Raw genomic sequence first — 22,665 nt, forward strand, 5'->3', positions numbered from 1 at the left:
TTTTACTTCCATTACATTTTTTAGCTAGTTAATTATACGCAAAAAAAGCCATGGACAAATTTAATGATTTGATCATATTCTGTTATACATACGCTGTGGTCATTTGAGTATTGACAAGCTTGTTTTAATTGAGGGAGTGGGCCCAAGTTCTCAAAAAGCTGGCAATGGGGGTCTCCAGATGATAAATTCAAATACCTCTGTTTCATGAATTATTAAGTATTTGGATCCCATTTTTTCAAGCTGCCAATGATGTATGATTTCTTAAAACTATTTAAATCAATGCAACCTTTCAACACCCCTCCAAACAGAAAGCTTAATTATGCACTCGATATTGACATGAGAGAATTTAGCATGGAACTTAGAATATGCATCAAAAAGGATGGTTATACCTGTCATAAGAGCAATCAGGAGGTAACCTTCTGCCTCCAGTAGGCCCCCTAAAAGTTGTATACACTGTATGTGTTAATGGCACTAGAGTGGCGAAGGACAGAAATCCGGGGAAGAGCTGTTGAAGAGAAAGCTTTTGGGAATGATACTGAGAGATGAGAAACACAGTGAAGCAGAACACGATTTCAAAAGGTGACGCTCAATAGCGGATATTATGTTACGCAAGGGAAATACTTATACTGGACCACAAGTGGGAACAGGATTTTAATTGAGTTCTGTTCTCTCGCTCCATTCATCTTTATTCTTTGAAGAGTTTCCGAGAAGAACGCACGCTTCAGTGCTCTTATATGTAGCGCATACTTTTATATAAGTCATAGTTTACAGGTTATGGCATTTACATTAATGGTACTGGGCAGACAGTCGTATTCAGGTAATTCATCATGAGACTTGATTTAGAAATTACTTTGGATTAGAACTGCTATGATGAATGGACCAACAGAAATGGGCCAAAATTTATAGGCATGAATTTACATGAAAAATGCTGGTCAAGACCCTGTTTTTGTTAGAGCAATAGGCTTGTCATTTACACTAAACATGTCTATGTATTTTATTACATGGGTTGGTAATAAATGCAGTAAAGGTAGGTAATTTAAAAACCTAAATGTATTTTAGTGATCATTAGTGATAGTGACCCAATAACAGATTTCATTATTTTATCACTGTGTTTTGAAGAAACTACATTACATTTCTCCCTCAACACACCTGTGATGACAATAAAGCTGACTGACTTTTAGAATCAAAGTAATACTTTATACAAAAAAAAAAATCACATTAGATAATTTCATTCATTTATTCATTACCTGTAACCGCTTATCCAGTTCAGGGTTACGGTGGGTCTGGAATCTACCCGGAATCACTGGGCGCAAGGAGGGGACGCCAGTCCTTCACAGGGCAACACACACTCACACATTCATAACTGTGACACTACTTGCTGCGCCACCGTGCTGCCTTAGATAATTTCATATAAGATTAAAAACAACACTAAATTAATTATATGAGCTGTTTGTGAAGACGTGGGGCACAGTGGTGCAGCAGGTAGTAATGCAGTCATACAGCTCCAGGGACCTGGAGGTTGTTGGTTTTTCCAGGTGCCCCTGTTTCCTGCCACGGTCCAAAAATACCTTGGTAGGTGGATTGGCGACTCAAAAGTGTAGACAGGTGTGTGTGTGTGTATGTGTGTCACTCTGTGAAGGGCTGGCGCCCCCTCCAGGGTATGTTCCTGCCTTGTGCCCAGTGATTCCTGGTAGGCTCCAGACCCACCGTGACCCTGAAATGGATAAGCGGTTACAGACAAGGAATGAATGAAAATTTGTGAAGACGCCACATTACTTGTTATAAAAAATTAAGCAGTAGCTTTGATGCAGGCAATTTCTGTCTTAATGCGAGATATTCAGTGTCAAGCAGATACACAGCAAATTCACCAGTGATAAATCAACACTATTAGTGTTAAATTAACACTGTCAGTGTAATACTTTAACACTCTCAGGGTTATGTTAACACTAATAGTGTTGATTTAACCCTGAAGAATTTGCTGTGTATACTTAGCTGAGTTTACTTGAAGTGTGCACAGTGTAACAGTACTATCTAGGATCATCTATGTATCAGATTGGGACTCGGTATCGGCAGATACACATTATTAAAAGGGTTGGATCAGGATTGGGGGCAAAAACTGTTTACTTTGTCTACAATTTTATGGCTGGGATGTTGTTGGTCTCACATGCTGCCAACTAACAATAATAAGACTTACAGTTGGCTAGGGCACACCTAGCAGGACAGATATTTCACAGACTGACAGGAGAATGTGGTAATCCAGGTACTGAGCTGTTTTGTTTGAGCATTTCTCCCTGTGTGTGTTTTTTTTATGCAACCATTACTGATGGATGTAGATGTATAACTGCAACATAATAGTGAGGATGATTGTCCACATATAATATAGCTAATACTGTTACTGGAGTAAAGATATAGGCAAAACTACCCAACGGTACTTTAATAGTAGACTGACAATATTTTGCAAGCCTCCTGACATTGGTACTCAATACTTGTTTGACCATATTTGCACCCCTTATCATAATTCAAATAACGTGATCATATCTAGGGGTCTCTAGGGATTCTCAGCACTATTAGATTGCAAATGAGCATCCGATTCTCACATTTACACAAAATCACACTGTAGGCGTACATGTTTTCCCTTGACAAATGAAGGGGCGAATAAAACAGATCTTTGTACAATGTATGAGAATATTCTCTCTCTCTCTCTCTCTCTCTCTCTCTCTCTCTCTCTCTCTCTCTCTCTCTCACACACACACACACACACACACACACACACACACACACACACAAAAACAGCTCTACTTTGTAAGTGATAATATGCCACTTATGAGGCCACTGCAGCCACCAGGGGGCGCCCTAAAAAGTTGATTGTCTCAATAATGGTATAAGCAGGTGTTATCTACTGACAGGTCAAACTTGCATTACCAAACAATAGAGTAAATAATTAGTTCTGTACTTTAAGAATTTTTAAGATATTTGAGTGGTGTTGAGGATACAACTACATGAACATGTCTCAGAAAATTAGCTTGTTCATGGTTGAAGTTGAACTTGTTTCTAGGTTTTTCTTCAATGTTTGAAATACCACAGAATCTTGTTTGTAACTCGAGCTGTTTAGTTTAGCACTCTCACTGTTCATTTTTTAGCTCCACTGACCACTGTTCTGGTATGAGTGGATCAGAAACAGCATTGCTGCTAGAGTTTTTAAACACTGTGTCCACTATTAGACATACTAGCTTTGTTGGTCCACCGTGTAGATACAAATCAGAGACAGTAGCTAGAATATTTTTGGGCAATGATAATGACAGTGAAGATTTTAAGAACTCTATCAGCACTAATGTGTCTGATCCACACATACCAGTGCAACACACACACTAACACACCACCAGCACCAAGTCAGTGTCACTACAGCACTGAGAATGATCCACCATCCAAATAATTCCTGCTCTGTGGTGGTCCTCTGAAGATCCTGATCACTCAAGCAACAGGTGAACAGGTGGATTTGGTATCCTACAAATTTCCAGTGTCTGAACTGAAAATGAGACTCAGGGTCGAGTAACGGTCATATAGTGTGACATAATCAAAGATTAGTCATGTGGAATCTGGGATGCCCCATGATGAAAAAAGTCTAACATGTTAGAATTTTTTGGATCATTTTGCCTAGTCTGACATATCCTACAGTTCCTTGACAATGACCAATAGGAGGACAGAGCGCTGCCTTGAGCACATATGTAAACACAGAGAAAAGAAAGATAGAGGCTGCTGCTGCAGCTGTCAGGTGGGAAAACGAAACTGAGGAAATGCCCTTGACATCTTAACACATTACCTCAAGTTCTCTTTGCAGGACAGACACTCTGTTCTCTCCTCTTCCAAACCCAAAGGAACAGGCCCACAATAGAGTTTTCTTCTCCTTCTTCTTCTTTTTGGAACTCTAAACCACCAGCAGCACACACAGTGCTTCTGTAGCCATGATTGACAGTTTCTTGACCCGCCTCCCAAGGAATCTCTGAACTCACACAATGACGTGACCAAAGAATGGTCCTTGTCAAACATGCAGTTTTGCCAGTCTCCCGCACAAATTACTTATCATTTGCCATGTGTAATACTGATTAATATGGTTCCAAAAAAGGTTAAAAGGCCCATACGTACAAAAAGACTCTCATGCATTCTATGATTCACTTCATGAAGAGGCCCTAATGCGTCCACAAATAGAATGCAGTTTTGAAAAGCTTGTTTTCCTCCTGTAGATGCAGACACGAAAATAATCCTGAGTGCATACTGTGTATATGTTATAGATGTATGTTAGGTACCATAGAGTTAGAAGAGACCTCCAACAGATCACATTCGCCAGAAGAGAAACATTGCACACAAGGCACTAAAGAGGGCAATTACTGCATCATTAGTTACTGCCCAGTGAAAAATGAGGCAGAATGGGGGTATTTTAAGCCAAAACAAAGCAGGCTTTAAGGATGCTGGCAATTTGTTACTGTGACCTTGTATGAACTGAGATGGCTTCTATAGACTGTAGTCATAGCTTTGTGTGTGTATATATACATGTACAGAGAGAATTCTGTGTGTAAGGCAGAAAGTCACTCTTGTTTATTCAATTTGCAGTCAAAATGCCATTAAACACAATTTATTGTCTTGACATTTCATCTCTGACCACTGAACTGATGACCAAGCCTTTTGTTTTTGTTCTATGATCTAACAAAATGAAATCTGAGATTTTGGACACAGGGATGTGCCTTTCATTGAGTAAAATGAGCAAGAAACGCACCTTCTCAAGAATGCTATTTTTCGAGGAACTGAAGATCAGAGCAATAGCAATTGATCATTCCAATCTCAAGGACCCTGAAATTTTAAACGCTGTATCGACTCACTGTCCAGTCTGTTGGACACGTGTACCACGTTGGTCTAATTTGTTGATGTAAAGTCAGAGACAGTAGCTCATCTGCACTTCATCAGTCATAGTCCTTCATAAGTGACTTTTTGGCAAAATCACTACTCTAAATGGTTCTGGAGCCAGTGCTGCCTAAGAGGCAGAAGAAATGGAAGTGGTTACCACTTAAAAGTGAAAGAACGTGATCAGTTTGCACATGACTTTGGAAGAAGAAATGTGCAATAAACTGTAGACAGCAGATTATGATTATGTAACTGAGCTGTGCAAAAGTGTACAAAGACAAAAAAGAAAGTAAAATTGCACAATATCCCTTTCTGGCAGACAGAGCAGGCAAACACGAGGGTTTTAACCAGTCACATAGATTGCCACCTGTTGCCCGTTAACCACTTCCATTCCTTCTGCCTCGAAGACAGCGCTGCCTGCACAACAATTTTGAGACGTGATTTTGCACACGTGTTCATCAGTGGACAAGGGACGCCACCCACAGGACACTGTTGTCTGGATATTTTTAGTTTGTGGACTGTTCTAAGTACATTGAGGGGTTAAAAACTTGAGCAGCATTGCTGTGTCTGATCCATACCAACACACACTAACACAACACCACCATGTAAATGTCACTGCAGCCCTGAAAATGATCCACTACTCTGTGGGCGTCCTGACCATTGAAAAGTAGAGTGGAATGGGGATAAAGTAGAGAAACAGGTGGACTACAGTACGTAATTGTATAACTAAAATGTGCTCAATACGAGAAATTGTATCGGAATTAAAAAAAACAAAACAACAAAAAAAAAAACCAGGAGTGACCCTGTTTGTTCTCCCATCAATTCAATCAAACTATTCGACAAACTAACCGAGACTAATATAAACCATCCAGAACCTAATTAAAGCAAGGCGTAAACTAGAGACCTGCTGTATCCAGCTGCTTTATTTTCCCACCAGTTTACCGGCTAGTGCCCCGCCCCGCAACAACTGCCGCCACGCCATCGAACCTGTGATTGGCTAGTCTCCTCCCACTTGCTGCCTTGTTATTGGATAATAGTTGGGCGGACTGTTTGTTTAGCTGTGCCTCTTCTCAGGAGGCGTGGTTTTTGGGAAAACGGTTGGTGGAAAAAAACTACCGTCGAAATATCTCGCCCCACCCTAGCAGGATTACTAACGAATCAGCGCCGCGATAGCGGCTCTCACGTCCCGCCTCCTGCGCTCACATGATCCGGAGAGCACTCGAAAACCGGGAGCTCGCGTGCAGCGCGCTATTGTGGGAGTGAACGGGACGGAGACTGTATGTGTGTGTTTATGTGTGTCTGTGTTTATATATGAATGTGTGTGAGAGAGAACGAGAGGGAGAGAAAGAGTCGGGACTGAAGACTGAGGAACGTTCACGTACATAGAAACACACGCGCGCGGCACGGAGCGGACCGGACCGTGGATGTTACGGACAACTTCAGCAGATGGAATAGTCTTTTGGGCTCGCGTGTCTTCTGATTGTTTTTATAATAGTTTTCAGAGGTGTAATTCTTCAGCTTTTTCTTCTTCTCCTTCTTTCACTTCCTTTCCTCCTCTTCGTCATTTTGTCGGTTCGGGAGGAACCGACGCCACTGTCCATGGGCCAAACATGCGCGCGGGTGGGTGTGTGAGCGCGCAGCGTGGCCCGGGGCTCACGGCACTGAGTGCGTGGATCTGAGGAGTGAGGAGTGTGAGGATGAGGATGGTGAGGATGATGCGCTGGAGCCGGGCCGCCGGAGACTGGCTCCGGTTCGCCGTCGTCTCGCTCCTCGCCGCCTTCCCGGTGCTGCAGCCGCGCGCCTTCCCGTCCTCCTCGCTCAGCGACTGCCAGACCCCCACCGGCTGGAACTGCTCCGGTAAGCGGAACGGGGTGCTGATGGTCTTTGGGGTCAGTTCGGTTCTGTACGCGACGTGTTGGTGTGCTTAATTCAGGCTTTTCTTTTGGGCGCTTGTTTTGAATCGATGTGGAATTTATTTTCTGTCTTATGGTCTTTGGCCACATCTGGATTTAGAGAAGTGGGGTTGGTTCTACAGGCAATATGTTTATATTTACTTTATTTTATCATTGATATTGTTTGGTCTGCCTGTATTTTCTTCACATTCCCCATTTGATATGGTGTGTTATCTTTTTTATTTTTGCTTCTACATGAGGATTTTTCCCCTCATCTTCTAATGTCCTCAATTTATTTGATGAACTTTTTGGACACTATGACATTCGGTATGGGTCTTAAAGCACGAATTGGGGGTTTCGTTCTTCTTATTTTTTTTCTTACGTATTATTTATTAGACACTCGGTGAGACTAAACACTATATAGTGTCCATTAATGCACTTAATACTTCACAGTCCCACAGACGACATAACATTATTGATGCTATTTATGGTACACATATAGCATTTATTCGCTTTCATACTTTTATAAAGTCTTATTAACATAATTACATTCGGTTTGACTGAAGATATAGTGTAGGTTTCAATAAACTTCGCACTCAAACGTTCGTTTCACACCAATATTAAGTGTGTGGAATTCCTGAGGAATTTTAGAAAAGGAATCTCTTAAAAGAGTGGAACCCGTCTCGAATAGTTGAGATTAAGCTCCGTGTTTAAGTCTATTTTTCCGGTATGTTCCCATCTCACGTCGACGTTTCCGATGTGGAGACTCTCGCGAAGAACCGTTAATAATGTTAGCTGCTTTCTAAAGGCTTAGAGAAAACCAGAAATTGTTTTTAAAATTCCTTTATGGCGATTATATTAACAACGAGAACAGAGCCTTTCCAAAATATGTGCAGAGCTTACATTTCATTACTGTTTCATGTTTTAACGGACACCTCAAACAGCGCTTTAAAAACGGATGTCTCATTGCCGCTGGGTGTGAGATGACACTGTCTGAGTTTCTCCGAACCGTGAAGCTAATGGAGTCTTCCCCGAATTTTAAGGAGTATTTTATCATCTCTCAGTTTTAATTCCAAAACATCTTCGTAAATAATCACATTTTCTGGCGCCTTTGGGTCACTAGGTCTGTATACCAACAAATGGATATTTGAAGGATATCCAACAGTCCCCAATTGGCAACTATCAAACATATTCACAAAAACAGATCTGGTGCGACACAAAATGTCCATACGGTAATGCTTTTTATCATTAGTGAAGTTTCTGGCAGAAACTTTTTTACTGAATGAATGCTCACCAGCAATTAGCTTAGCCTAGCTTTTGGGGCTTGTTTCACTGTTTCACTGAATTAGGTCGCTGTGGAAAAATCTTTATTGACCTTTAATTAGCCAATGACACTTATACAACAACAACAATCCTCCTTGAAGCGTTTTCTGATTTATAGAGGTATGAAGTCTGTTTTCCTCACACACTCTTTCTCCGAGGTGCTTACTACCACAGCAAATCCCCCGCAGATGAAATAACTCCTACAGTGTTGAATTTACACCATATATCCCAAAGTTTTTATTTTTGTTTTTTTTTACAAGCTGGTATGAAAGTTTTAGGGTTTGTGCACTTTTTCACCACTATATTGCTGCTTGAATTGATAACGTATATGACACTGGATACGTTAAACATTGCTTAAAAATCAGATTTACCTCTGTTTCACCATTATATATATATATAGGGTTTCTTTCATAAATAAACCCAAACATCTCATTTTACACGAAAAACACTCTATGAGTGAATTATTCAGAGATTTTGAAAAATCTCAATCTCAAAATTCTCATTTCAATTCAAATATTTTACTGTACATATTCAACATATGATTTAAGGGTTTTATTATGTTAAAAGATCCCTTTGTGTGTGAAAATAGGCCTTGCAGGGACTCAATTGCACCGTTTTTGTCATGCTGAGAACCATGGTGCCTCTAAGGGGCAGAATTTTAAAATAGTTCTCGTTTGAATATATTTTCAACAGGTTGAGATGTCTGCGACCTGAAATAGCACTTCACAGGTACCAAGCAGGTGTGAGTTGCAGGTTAGTGGGGTGTTTGGGCCTATGTGGATTTAGACTGCTGCTTTAAATGTAAACGTTGCCTTTCAACCCGTGGTGTGTTAGTGGGTGTTGTGCCGGTATGAGTAGATCAGACACTCTGCTGGAGATTTTAAACCTCTCAGTGTCACTGCTGGACTGAGAATGATCCATTACCCAATTAAGACATGCTCTGTGGTGGTCCTGACCATGGAAAAACAGGGTGAAATGGAGTTAACAAGGTATGCACAATCTGTAATTGTAATAATATAGAGTGCACTTATTTGGTCAGCGGCGTTTATTAAATGGACAGTGAGTGTAAAATCAATAGGGTCATTTAAATCTTTTGTTTGATAAATGTATATTGTATTAGTAGTTTAAGCGCTGATTTTAAAAGGATGAATTTAACTTTTTAAAAAAATAATAAAATTCAGATAATGTTTTCTGCACTGTGAAAACAGGTCTGAAGTATTTTACGAAACGTGTATAAAAAAAAAAACAGCTCTGTTCTATATGCTAGGCTTTCTCTCCATCTGCCCACGACAGAAACGGTGGAAAGAGACCTCCAAACATTTTAAAGCATGAAAAACAATGAGGTCAATGCTCTATTCCTGTTCCATAGATGGGTAATATTGACTTATTTTGTTTTTACAGTTAAATTACTTAAGGTGGAACTAACTCTAAATCGAGGACACCGCATCACAAATGAGTTTCTGTTGTAATTCAGACAGTGAATTAAAACTTACAACCAAGTTTTTTTCCTCAAATATACCCTTCCACCTTAAAAGACTTGGAGATGCTGAATGTAATCAAACCAGAGAATAGCAGTACCCCACAATTCTTGGCGTTGCCGTTAAAGGCAGGTAGTTATGCCTCACCCATGTTAAAGGATAGTTGGAAAACCATTAACCAATCTTATCAACCAAATCTTAAAAGTTACTTTTCCCTGTATTATTTAATGTATTGTTCCATCCACCATTTTATTCACGTTTGGTCTTGGGAAACTCTAAAGCTCAAAGTTGGAACCATTAGGTCAAGATTTAATGGTGAGAATAATTTCAAATTTTGAGGTGTTCCATTTACGGCAAATTTTGTAGTTGGGGTTAGTTTGAAGAGACATATCTGTGTTGTTTTATGCCAGCAATGTGAAACGAGACCTGAGCGGCTTATGAAACTGATGAGGAAGTCATGCATGTCTAGACTGTTAATTTTGCGATTCAGATTCTGGATTAGGAGAATTTCTGAGCACATTTTAGTTGGACAGATTTGAGCAAATGTTCTCTGCTTTATTTTTGGAGAAAAAAAGAGCAACGATACTGGTTTACACTAACATGTGAACAGAGATCAGGAAAAAGTCTATTATGCAACCCTTTTGAAATCATGCAAGAAGTGGTTTTGAATGGACATATTTCATGATTATATATGTGTATGTTTCTGTAGTTAAAAATAAGATATCGGGGGCAGGTGCTGTCACTCAGGGTCTTGGACTGTGGGAGGAACACAGAGCAAGCAGAAAGAAACCCACACAGACACAGGGCGAACACACCTAACTCCTCACAGAGAGTGACCTGAGGTAGGGATTGAACCCTAAAAACCCAGGACCTCTCCAGAACTCACAAACTCACCCAGTCATTCACACACTCACACCAGTGGATATTTTCAGCAGCCACAAGTGTGTCAAATTACCTACAGTTGTGAGTATGTAAAAATGTCCATGTGTAAGTGACTGGGTGATTGTATGAAATTGTCCATAGGTGTGAGTGAATGTGTGAAATCTTCCACATATGTGAATGTGTGACTTTGTAAAATTTTTCACATTTGCAAGTGACTGTGTGAGTGACTGGATGACTGTGTGAAATTGCCATTGGTGTGTGTGTGTGTGATGCCCCGAAATGGACTAGCACCTTGTTTAGTACGTGTTCCTGCTTCACCAATGACTCAAGTTGGGCTCTGGACCCACCATGACTCTGATCTGGATGAAGCGATTACAGAAAATGAATGAATGAATGAGGAGTAATGGAACTGGTTTACACTAATATGAGACCAGAGATCAGAAGGAGTGTATTATGCAACCCTTATGAAATCATGCCAGAAGAGGCTTTGAATGGACTTATTTTTGATTAATACTCTAATGTGTGTGATATAATCATACTCACAGTTATTTATAACTTTAGGCCTACTCAAATATCTGGGGCATCTCGGAAATGGCTTCCAAACAAAAACCTTTTTATATTAAATCTGGAATATAACATGATTGTCAGATTATAGGCACTTAAGCTGATTCGTTTCATAGTATGATCGTTTATTGGAAGTTCTGAGAAAACACAATGGCATTAATGATGTTTAAATGGACATGCTGAGAAGATATAGATTACAAGGAGAATAATGACTATAGGTCATGCGATGCTTTGTTATGAGCAATCTATGAGTTGCAGGTGACATCACAGTGTAGAGTAGCCTCCATATTGGGAACCTACTTACAACTCTTAAAAACTGTGATATTTTAATAGTTCTATTGTTTCTGTCAATACGTTAAGTCCTTGTCTTAAAATGAATTAAATATTTGTATGGATCCCTGAGCCATTTATCCACTTCACGTTGATAAACTATGTTAATCTGTGCCAGTCAGAGAGTAGTAGCACCATGTTCCCTATATAGTGCACATCACAGATAATAAAACTAATAATACAGCACCCAGGCAATAATTAGATGCTAATTTGACAGGGAAGTGTGAACCTCATAGCCCTCTAAAATATTTTTTAGATACAAAGCACTATGTGAGTGTAGAAATCATTATTTTATGACCAACACTGTGCCTTATGGATGGTGTAGGAGACATTTGGGATTCGGGCGCGACTTTGCTGCGACTTTGCTGCGTGTGTGTATGGAAACAATAGCCATGATAAAACATTTATCCTCCAAAAATCTGTTCCACTCTCAGAGCACATGGACAACAAGGTCAGATTATTTACCCTCTAAATTTGGGAAATGAATGAAACAAATAATATGTGGCTTGTGTTGTAAATTCTTTTTTTCTTTAGTTGGTTTAAACCACATTTCTTAACATCTAACATGTTTTTGAAGGGTCACACACTCGCTAACCCGAATATACCTCTAAACACTGTCAGACAAATAGGGTCAACTCTAAGACATCTTATGTCTTACAACAGGTAAATCTATTTCAGATTCTGTCTTTGTTTTACAACAGTGTCCATGTAAGGTCGTAAAATGAAGTATTTTAGTAGATGCCTCTTAGTTTTCAATTCAGACCTTTGAGACCTTTGAGATCTTCTAGATCTCCTAGACCCTATCCTGAAACCTAGGGGCTCAATAAAGAAATTCATTGCATCAAGACTGGTCTCCTCTCTTCATTTTGACGCCACAAGAAGGAAAAAACACTTGTCTGTTGTCATTTAAATGCTAAAACCAACATGAGTGAAATAACACCATTACTGAAGCTTGTATATGATATGTGAGTGAATAACTCACTCAGATTCAGTCACAAGAGCAGATAAGTGCATTAGATAGAGACGTGCACTAGTTTTTCCATTAGGTGAGGAAAATGCTAATGTGGCTAACAGATTTTAACAGTCTTTTTCTCCTCATTATGCAGCACTGTGGGATCCTTTATGTCCCTGAGGCAAAGAGGCAGTGGGCTTCTGAGTGCTGTAAGACTCTCTCCAGCTCAGCGAGAAGAGCTGTATATGAGATAAATGCATTCGTCTTTCCCATCTGTTTACATTAGTGCTGCACTCTGAAACCAATATGGTGCCCCCCCAAGAAAATCATGTGACTGCAACCCATGGATAAGGCTGCATGATACGCTTTTGACTTTTGTGTATATCCATAGCAGATGTTTAAGTAATGTTTATCTGATAAGGACAGTATGGTGGTCTACATGGTGTTGCATGTTTGTTAGTTGCCCCATTTTCTTTATACCATTACATAGTACTATTTGGAACTCTATTGCAGGATTATTGTTCATCTAATCTCCTCAGAAATATCTCTGCAAATTTTATTGACCTGTACTTGCAGCTGACATAGTGAACTGTGGCTTCACCATGCTTTGTTGTGAGTGTTCGTACAAGAACTTTAATGTTGACGAGCCTGAATATGGGTGAAGTGGTTGAGGGGGAGTGGGCCAGCCCTTGTTTGTGTTGGTACACAGCAGTGCTGCTCAGGTTTTAAGTCAGAGACAGTAACTCTGTTGTGTTGGTCTTCCTCTACTCCATCAGTGGATGCAGGATGCTGTCGGCTGGATGTTTTTGGTTAGTGGACTATTCTCAGTTCAGCAGTGGCACTGAGGGTTTTAAAAACTCAAGCAGCACTGCTGTGTCTGAGCCACTTTTAGCAGCAAAACAAACACTAACACCACCACCACGTCAGTGTACTGTGATGGTTTTGTGAGGGTCCTGGCCATTGAAGAATATTGTGATAGGGGGGGGCAGACAAAGTATGCAGAGCAACAGATGGAACCATTCTGTTATTGTAGAACTATGAAGTGCTTCTGTGTGGTCTGTGGAGCTGACAGAATGGACAGTAAGTGCAGAAACAAGGAGTTGGTCATAATGTTATGACTGATGGGTGTGTTTTATGTGCCAGCCAATGCCCACAAAGACTCATATAAGCGTGGTAAATATTTTTAAAGCACAATTCTTCTGCTACTGACACCACTTGACCATAGTTCCAGTGTTTATGGGGATGTCAAATGTATTCAATGAAGTCTATAGTCTCGTATTCTGCTACAAGTGACCGAAGGTCAATGTTTAAAAGGCCTTGCTAAAATGGCTCTCAAATGCCTTGTTTACACCAGCTTAAGGGCAAAAGACTAATAACACACAGGGACTGAAAAAGCTTTCATTGTTGTACACTTGACACTCAGTAATTGTTCTAATTGAGGCATTATAATTACTTAACACAGGCGCTGGTGGAAAGAGGTTAGCAGAAATTGGACAAGCATGACAGCCAGGAGGCAAGGAGGAGGGCCAGAGGCAGAGCCTGATTGCGTCAATGCATTAGTCATTATTCAGAATTCCTTGTAGCAAAAGTAGAAGCTACCCCTTTACCCCCCTTTCTGCAGCTGGGGCCTACTTTGTGTTTACTGAATAACAAAGGTTTTAGTAGTTCATATAGACCAGGGGACCAGAGGGGCCGGACTGCAGCTCAAAAAGAAAACATCATACAGAAAATCTATTTACTATGTAGATTAATATAGAATAATATCATAATAATAAACTGTTTTTTTTTTTGGTCAGTGTTTACATTTAAATTCTTTATGTTCAGTGTCACTAAACTGAACTTCTTCACTAAAGTAAAAACAAGTCCAAATAAAAAAACACAGCATTTTTCTGTTGTACAAGTTGCTTGAGTAGCTCTGTTGGTCTCTTGTGATTAGGTTCTCCTCCATGCTGCTTCCGTGTGGCAGATTGGATGGGGCAGAATCATGCAATTACATGTGCAGTAGTCTGGTTTTAAAGGGACGTTACATGAACACATATTGCAATGAGGACCCCTAATGTAGACCAAAGATAGTTTGTGTGTGTGCTCCAGGGACCTAGAGGTTGTGGGTTCTATTCCCACTCCGGGTGACTGACTGTGAGGAGTTGGTGTGTTCTCCCCGTGTCCGTGTGGGTTTCCTCTGGGTGCTCCGGTTTCCTCCCACAGTCCAAAAACACATGTTGGTAGGTGGATTGGTGACTCAAAAGTGTCCGTAGGTGTGTGTGTCTCTGTGTGTGTGTGTGTGTGTGTCTGTGTGTGTGTGTGTGTGTTGCCCTATTGATTGCTTATCCTATTTTTTTTGTTGTTGAATTGTGTGTTGCTTATCCTATCCTGAATTGGATAAGCGGTTACAGATAATGAATGAATGGATGGATAATATAATATTACATATATATGAAATATATAAAAGAAAAAGACAACAATGTGCAGTATACATTAATAAACGAAAGAACATCAGTATTATATGTGATGACAATATGCTTTTTTTTTTTTTTTTTTAGTCCTAGGTACAGTTTATACAGTATACAGAGTGTCTTGGAGAATCTGCCACAGTTCTTTTAAGAAGTTGGATTGTATAAAAGCATAAAGCAACTTCTCTTTTCATGCAAAACTCAGGAGCTTTCATTATTCATTCATTCACTATGTGTAACCGCTTATTCAGTTCAGGGTCGTGGTGAGTTTCATTATGTTTTTTTTTTTTTTTTTTTTTTTTACTGAACGTAACCTCTTTTTTAACATGTTGCTTTCTTTACAGATGTAAAATAATTTTTTTGGTAACATTATTATTGGTAAAGTAAATCTAAAATGTTTTTGTACTGACTCACTGAATCGAATTTGGACAAAAAAAAAGGGTGCAAAAAAAAAACTTTTGTTTATTATTATTATTATTATTATTATTATTATTATTTATTTATTTATTTATTTATTCATTCATTATCTGTAACCGCTTATCCAGTTCAGGGTCATGGTGGGTCCAGAGCCTACCTGGAATCATTGGGCGCAAGGCGGAAATACACCCTGGAGGCGGCGCCAGTCCTTCACAGGGCAACAGAGACAAACACACACATTCACTCACACACTCACAACTACGGACACTTTTGAGTCGCCAAACCACCTACCAACATGTGTTTTTGGACCGTGGGAGGAAACCGGAGCACCCGGAGTAAATCCACGGGAAGAACACACCAAACTCCTCACAGACAGTCACTCTGAGGAAACCCACACAGACACAGGGAGAACACACCGCACTCCTCACAGAAAGTCACCCGGAGCGGGAATCGAACCCACAACCTCCAGGCCCCTGGAGCTGTGTGACTGCGACACTACCTGCTGCATTTATTTATTTATTTATTTATTCATTCATTCGTTTGTTCACATCTTAGTCCCTGGTTCTAACTAAAACTGTGATAATGCATTCAGAATTACTCTACAGTGCCCCATTTTACATAAATATTTAGAATGGCTTATGGATAATTTAATTAGACAAATATTTTCTTTTAAATCAGGTGGGATTCCTTTATTTCAACAGGGGATTTTACTTTTACTGGAAATATAAGACAGTTGAATGGGATTTGCTTAGTGAAAGCATCTCAATGTGTTTTAATGAAGAAGACTGTAGATCTGTTTGACTTTAGGGCTATAATAGCTAACTGATTAAGATCTAATAAAATTATTTCCAGTGTATTTCAAAATAAATGATTTCGTCTATATGTTTATTCCATAAAAACGTGGATTATCATTCAATCTGTTTTTGCTCTGGGCACACAGCTGATTTGACAAAGTAGTCCAAATGCAGGAGGTATAAACAAAAAGAAGTTGGGGCAAGATGGACATCTCCGGTCCCCTCTAAATTTTGGAGTCTTCGCACTTTAAATGTGGATTGTTTAAATGTTTTAATTAACTTTTATCCACTAAAAATGGCCATGATTAGCATTATTGGCATCTCAACACTATCTGAGGACCTCTTCTCTGCAGCAGGCAATATAGCTTCAAAAATGAGAGCCAGCCTTTTTTATTTGTTTGCTTTTTTCCGGTAGAAAGAGGAAGTTTTATTCATTATTTTAAAAGGAAATTGTTCATTATATTTAAATGAAATAACTTTTATCAATTTAAAGTGAATTTTGCAATTTTTTCTTTTTTTTTCTGAAACACACACACACGCACACTGATCAGCCATAATATTATAACCACCTCCTTATTTCTACACTCACTGTCCATTCTCTTTGTAGTTCTTCAATTGTAAAATGTAGCCCATATGTTGCTCTGCATACTTTGTTTGCCCCCTTTCACCCAATTCTTCACTGGTCAGGACCCCCAGATTACCGCCACAGAGCAGGTCTGACTTTTATGGTGGGACTTTGGCTGCAGTAATTGATATGGTGGAGGTGTATTAATGTGTGTTGTGTTGGTGTGGGTGGATCAGACACAGCAGCACGGCTGGAGTTGGATATGAAATATCAATATTCTAAATACTTTTTATACAATGTCAGAATCTTGGTAAGTTGTGGTTGTTTACAAAATAAGCAAATGTTTACACATTTATTTGTTGTTTCCTTTAAATGTTTGATGTAATTAAGTATAATTTAAATAAGAAATTAAATAAATTATTAACTTATTTCCTAACAATAATGTTTTCTTGAAATTAATACAATTATTTTCAGTGTTTTTTCATATTGCCAAGAATATCGTTATTGCCAAAATACCCTGAAATATTGTGATATTATTTTAGGGCCATTTCACCCACGATACTATATTTATTTATAACCTATTAATTCATTTAAAAATTATGGAATTAATCGTTAATTGCAGCCCTGATTGACAACACTCCAATATAGCAGACTGAAGATCTGATTGACACTGGCTTCAAGTAGATTCAGTGTCTTCTTGACAGCCCAGTAAAGTAGACAAAATCAGAATGACCCCACATTGTAGTAGACTAAAGAGCTGATTTACACTTTGATATAGTAGACTGAAGATCTGATTGACACCTCAATCAAGTAGATTTAATATCTGATTGATGGCCCAGTAAAAGTAGACAGAAGATTGGCCACACAGTGTAGTAGACTTAAAATCTGATTGACACCCTAACAAAGTACATTAGATGTCTTATTAACACCCCAATGAAGTTTGATTATTGCTTTCTTATAACAGATCACAACCGGGTGGGAAGCATTGTCTGTAACGTTGATAAAGATGAAGACTTTAATATAACTCCAGAGGCAAATAACTCCAGAGCGCACAGCTGCTGCACAGCTTCAGGCCCTGAGGTCCTGGGTCTCATCCTAGCCTTGGTTTACTCTGTGTGTTGTTTGGGGCATTTGGTGTGTTCTTCCCATACTTGTCATCTGGTGGTTGTGGTGGTCAGTAAACAAGTGAGGGTCACAAATCTGTGTGGAATGGGAGGGTTGTGTCAAGGTCTGCATCTAGGTCCAAAAGCCTGCAAATTTTAGCTGGACAAGCATCATTGCCACACAACTTTATATTCTAGGTTCAATTTCCACTTCATGTCACTGTCTGTGTGTTCTCCCTGTGTCTGCATGGGTTTGCCCTGGGTGCTCTGGTTTCCTCCCACTTCAAATAAAACAAATTAAAATAATTTAAGTAAATATTTTTCTTATACATTTACTAAAAATGATGCCACAGAAAAATATCACAGAAAATGTGCATTATTGGTAGATTTCACTGATATCAATAAATCCACAAGTCACCCGTATCAGTCAGTATTATCAGCCAGCCGATATATCGGTCAAGCTTTAGTGCCATCACAGGTTTTTTTTTTTAATAAAATACATTTTGTGCTGAGATTTGCTGATTTATTTTCTGATTATTGGAGATGACATATGGGTTATTCACAGTAGCACTATAAACTATGCTTCTGGAGACTGGTCCTTAATGTAGCTTTATTTTCTTATAAAACACAAATGAGGAATCAGCAAAAAAGCATCCCATAATGGAGTTATATGATATTAGCTCATTCGTTCCAGGTCCAAAAACTGACTCGTCTGCAGCAGTGATCCCTGACTGAGACATTAAAACAGGTTTATATGCCAAATCTGCAGCTAAAATGGAGCATCAGACATATTTTTTACTACATTTCGCACCCCAAATGCCTTGGGTGACACAGTCTGTTAATCCTGATCTAGGTTTATGGAAGGGGTCTGCCAATATGTAACAGTAGTGGAGTCCTTTAGATAAAATTGATGGTATTTCCAGCAGTAGATAAATTTCTCACTGCTTTAAGCTGAAAATAATTGAAATTGTGTTTTTTTAATCACAAAATTTTCTTCAAACACATTGTTCCACCCTAAATGGTACATTCATTTAAGAAAGAAATATGTAAAAAGCATTTTTTTTTTCTCTCCTATTAATGATGTCTGTATATTGAATTTATTTCTCCTACTTTTCATGAAAACTAAATTATTTTTGGATACATTTTACATGTTAACAGCTTACCAGATTAAACAGGTAGTGTTTCTTATTGGGTGATGTTAAAGGTATTTTTAAGAACTGTTTATCTCATCGTAACATTCAAATTTTGATGACAAAAATGTGCTATTTATTGCCATAATACCAATAGTAATTTCACTTATACTGATAAATTCATGCGTCGTCAATTGTCATCAGACAACTGATATTTTGGTCAGGCCTCATTTTAGGCCTTGTACATAACGGCTGATTTTAAGCTCACACGTTCAGTGGTACATAGTTCAAGTGCTGGACTGTCCACATTGCTTCATATTCATTTATTTTCAGAAGCCATATTTTAAGGTGGAATGATGCCAAAAAATGACTTTGTACATGACTGAAGTTTAACTTGTCTGTGAGTATTTTTCACTCTTTAAATTGTTTAAACAAAAATCATGAATATCATTTTTAAATATGTCAGAATTTTTGAAAGTGTTCCATGTGAAAATTTGGTTTTAAAGTCTTTTTTTTTCTTCTTTTCTATGGACCTACTCATCTTTCTGCATTTCTGGGTAACTGGGTAAAACAAAGTCCTTGAAGGATGATGTGTCCACTGGGCAGCCATCATGATAATACCCCTGGGCAGTTATATTTGTACTCATACAACACTAGGCTCTTTTTATGAAAAATGAAAAGGGACATATGAAACCAATTCTGAAAGCTACAGTAATGTTTCAAAAACATTTCAAATGATTCACTGAGCTTTAGTAATGTAAAAAAATATATTGTTTTGCAGTTTGTTCCTTTACTTGGAAGCTGACTGGCTATTTCCATTGGAAGGCTAGGACTTTCTCTGGTGACAGACTCCATGTTCAGCATTACTGATCTTTCCATTCATTTTTCTTTCAAGCAGTGACTGGTCTCTTTCATAACAATATCTTGAAATAAAACAAATCTTTCTGAAAGCAGTGTCAGTTCATGCACAGCTGAGATGCTTTTATACGTTTTGAGCGACAGAGCACCAAGTATCTTAGATGTCTGATGAGGCGTTGATGATATTGAGGCTGAAATGTTTACTTAATATTACTTTACTTTATCATTACGCTGTCAGTTCACATGTGGGACTACCCTTTGTTTTGTCATTCTTCATTATTTTGTTATTTAGTGTCATAGCTCTGGTGCTGTTGTGTTTGCAACATGCCTTGAAACCCTGAAACAACTTTGTGCTTCTTATGTTGCACAGTACATGCTAGAATGGCTGAACAAGCATGCTAATCATATTTAAAACAAAACGGTCATTTTCAGATTCCCAAAAAAGGGGTCATATAGGGATCACCTGAAAGGATGTCCACTTTTGTTTTATGCTGTCAATGTTAAAAGGGCCATGATTTAGACCTTTGGGACCATCCACAGTTGAAAGGAATTGAAGTCTACTGCCTATTAATATATGCAATTTCACCTTAAAATGGCACAGCACTGAAATAACCAAAAACAGTTCATGAATACATTCTGTAATGTTTACATTACGCAACTGTTGCACCATGTAAGTTGGAATAGCAAATGTGAATAAAAAGCCGACTTAAGATTTGTAGTTTTAGCCCAGGAGTTTTTAAATCACTGTCCTGAAATCAAGGTGGAGGGGGGGAGAGAGGGGCAGGGTGGGTTTCTACCCTCCTGCAAACGTTACATGTAGCCCTTTCCCACCAATGCAACTCTTGTTCTTGACACAATTCCATTCAGAATACTTGAAAAATTTATGCTATCTAGAAAACTGACACGTTTCCACCAATTCTGATGTTTTCTTATTGGCTGTCTGTACATCCGCAAACACGCACTTCTGTGTATCGTTTTGTACTGGCTCTGGTATTGGTCTGGCATGAAAAACTGCCTCCACACTTCATGCCAAAATACCAGACTTGTGATTGGTCTTTTGAATGGTTCCCTTTGATCGTGATTGCTTACTGAAACATCTTTTCCTTCTGCAGTAGGTGGTTCTTGGCGAAATTAAGTTGCAATAGGTACCATACCCTCCCTAGAAAGTAAGGACAGTATAACACACTACAGATTACTCTGCTCCACTGTCCAATAACACTTTATTTGAGGCTCTGTGCTCTTTCTGGAGCTTCTTCAACTCAACATGCCCATGGATGCCGTCACTGTTTGCACTAAATGACCAACCATTCTTTGTTTCCAGCCAGGAACCAACATATTGTGGGGGAAATGCACCAAGATGTTCCAAATTAGATTCATGAACGGGAACCAAACTGGCTCCACATTGGTGGACAAGGACTAGTAGTGCAGTTTCTGTAGTGCTGAGCCCAGAATAGCAATTGCAATGAGTATTACAATCATTTAAATCTGTAATCTTAAAAAATATAGCTATCGTTACATTAGATATTGAAGAAAATTCAGTATTACTCCTATACTCTATAGCCCTAAGACCGTGGAGATCTACTCATCCAGTAATTCTGAAATCAAGGTACAACCCCACCACCCCCACACACACACTGCTACAGTAACAACTTCTACATTTGATGTTGGAATATAACGGTGAGCAATTAAATGCATTCATCCATAAGCACATTAGTAAGGAATCATACTGATGTTGGATAATTACTTCTGGATCACAAACACTACTCCAAATCATCCCAAAGATATTGGATGGAGATTCATCAATCCAGATAATACAGTTCCACTGCTCCACAGCCTGATGCTAGTGGTTTTATAACCTCTCCTCGATGCATTGCATAGGTTATGGTGATCTTATACTCATTTAAAGCTGCTTTAGAGTGTCCTGTTTGGTTCAAGTTGTAATATATGTGTTATACTGTGCAAAGTTAAATTCCAGTGGAAGAAAATATGAAAAAATTATAATTGTTTATTGTTTTATTCATATAGACACGAACATGCCATGGCTCCCAGTTTTCATGTGCTGTGAGTTGTCCTTGGTTTTAAGGTGCATTTCATTTTTAAGTGGCCAAAATAAGTGACCTAATGCTTTATTCAGCAGTGTATAAACATCACCTTTTCAATATTTGATGCTCGCCAGCTTGTTTTATTTAATTATTTACGGAGGCTGTAATCTTCTCCCAATACAGTGGCTTCAGGGACAAAGAACAGTCAGTCCTGCCCTACCCCCACCCCTTCCATACCTGCATGTTCTTTGGCATATGGGCAGACAAGGCACTTGGCTAACCCTTCACAATTTGGCATGATAAAATCGCCATGCTCCCAGTGGGAGAGAGACACAGAACGAGACAGAAGACACAGAGAAAGATGCTGATAGAAAGAGAGATAGAGGGAGAATGAAAGAGATGGAAAGAAGAGAAGAAAGACAGAGGGAGACAGTAAGGACTAGAGCAGGAGCTGTAATGAGCCTTCCTCATTTTCCTCGCTGTGACAGCGCCTTGTTGTATTCTCTATCTGAGCTTCACTTTATGGACTTTGCATCAATTCTGCTGATGTGGAAGTTATTAGCTGTTTTGTTATTGTCCTCCTGTATGTGGCAGTGTTTGTTATTTGTTTATTTATTTCTTATTTTACAGAGCAGGTTATTGCCTGTTATTCAATAACGAAGATTTACGATCATCCCTTTCACTGAATTCCTCCATCTTCATTTGGAGGTGCTATGACAATATGACCCTGATATTGGCTTTTCTTTATGATGCCATAATGACATCAATTCACAACCAAAAAGATTAACTGTAGAAATCCCTGTTGCAGAGTCACATTATAATCCTGTTTACATTCTGTAAAATATGTTATAGATACAGATCTGGTTTTAGAGGCTAGGAACTGAGGAGGCCTTTTGTTATGAGCTGTTATGACAGGAATCAAATATCAAGATTAGGAGTGTTATATTTAACAATAGCTACACTGTCAGGAAAAAAATGTACAGTAGAGG

General features: G+C 38.9%; 1 protein-coding gene across 2 annotated transcripts in view; it reads left to right on the top strand.

Moving 5' to 3' along the window:
* Positions 1–6,075: 6,075 nt before the first annotated feature.
* The window catches only part of tmeff2a (transmembrane protein with EGF-like and two follistatin-like domains 2a), a 162,453-nt gene continuing 145,863 nt past the window's right edge, over positions 6,076–22,665 (top strand). The window contains exon 1 of one of the 2 annotated variants that reach the window (XM_066640950.1): positions 6,076–6,753. In XM_066640950.1, coding sequence (XP_066497047.1) covers positions 6,594–6,753 — 160 coding nt within the window. In that variant the 5' untranslated portion in view covers positions 6,076–6,593. The remainder of the gene's footprint in view (positions 6,754–22,665) is intronic. The other variant, XM_066640949.1, reaches the window with a different exon arrangement.

The sequence above is a fragment of the Hoplias malabaricus genome, chromosome 12, assembly GCF_029633855.1.
Source record: "Hoplias malabaricus isolate fHopMal1 chromosome 12, fHopMal1.hap1, whole genome shotgun sequence".
NCBI classification, from domain to species: domain Eukaryota; kingdom Metazoa; phylum Chordata; class Actinopteri; order Characiformes; family Erythrinidae; genus Hoplias; species Hoplias malabaricus.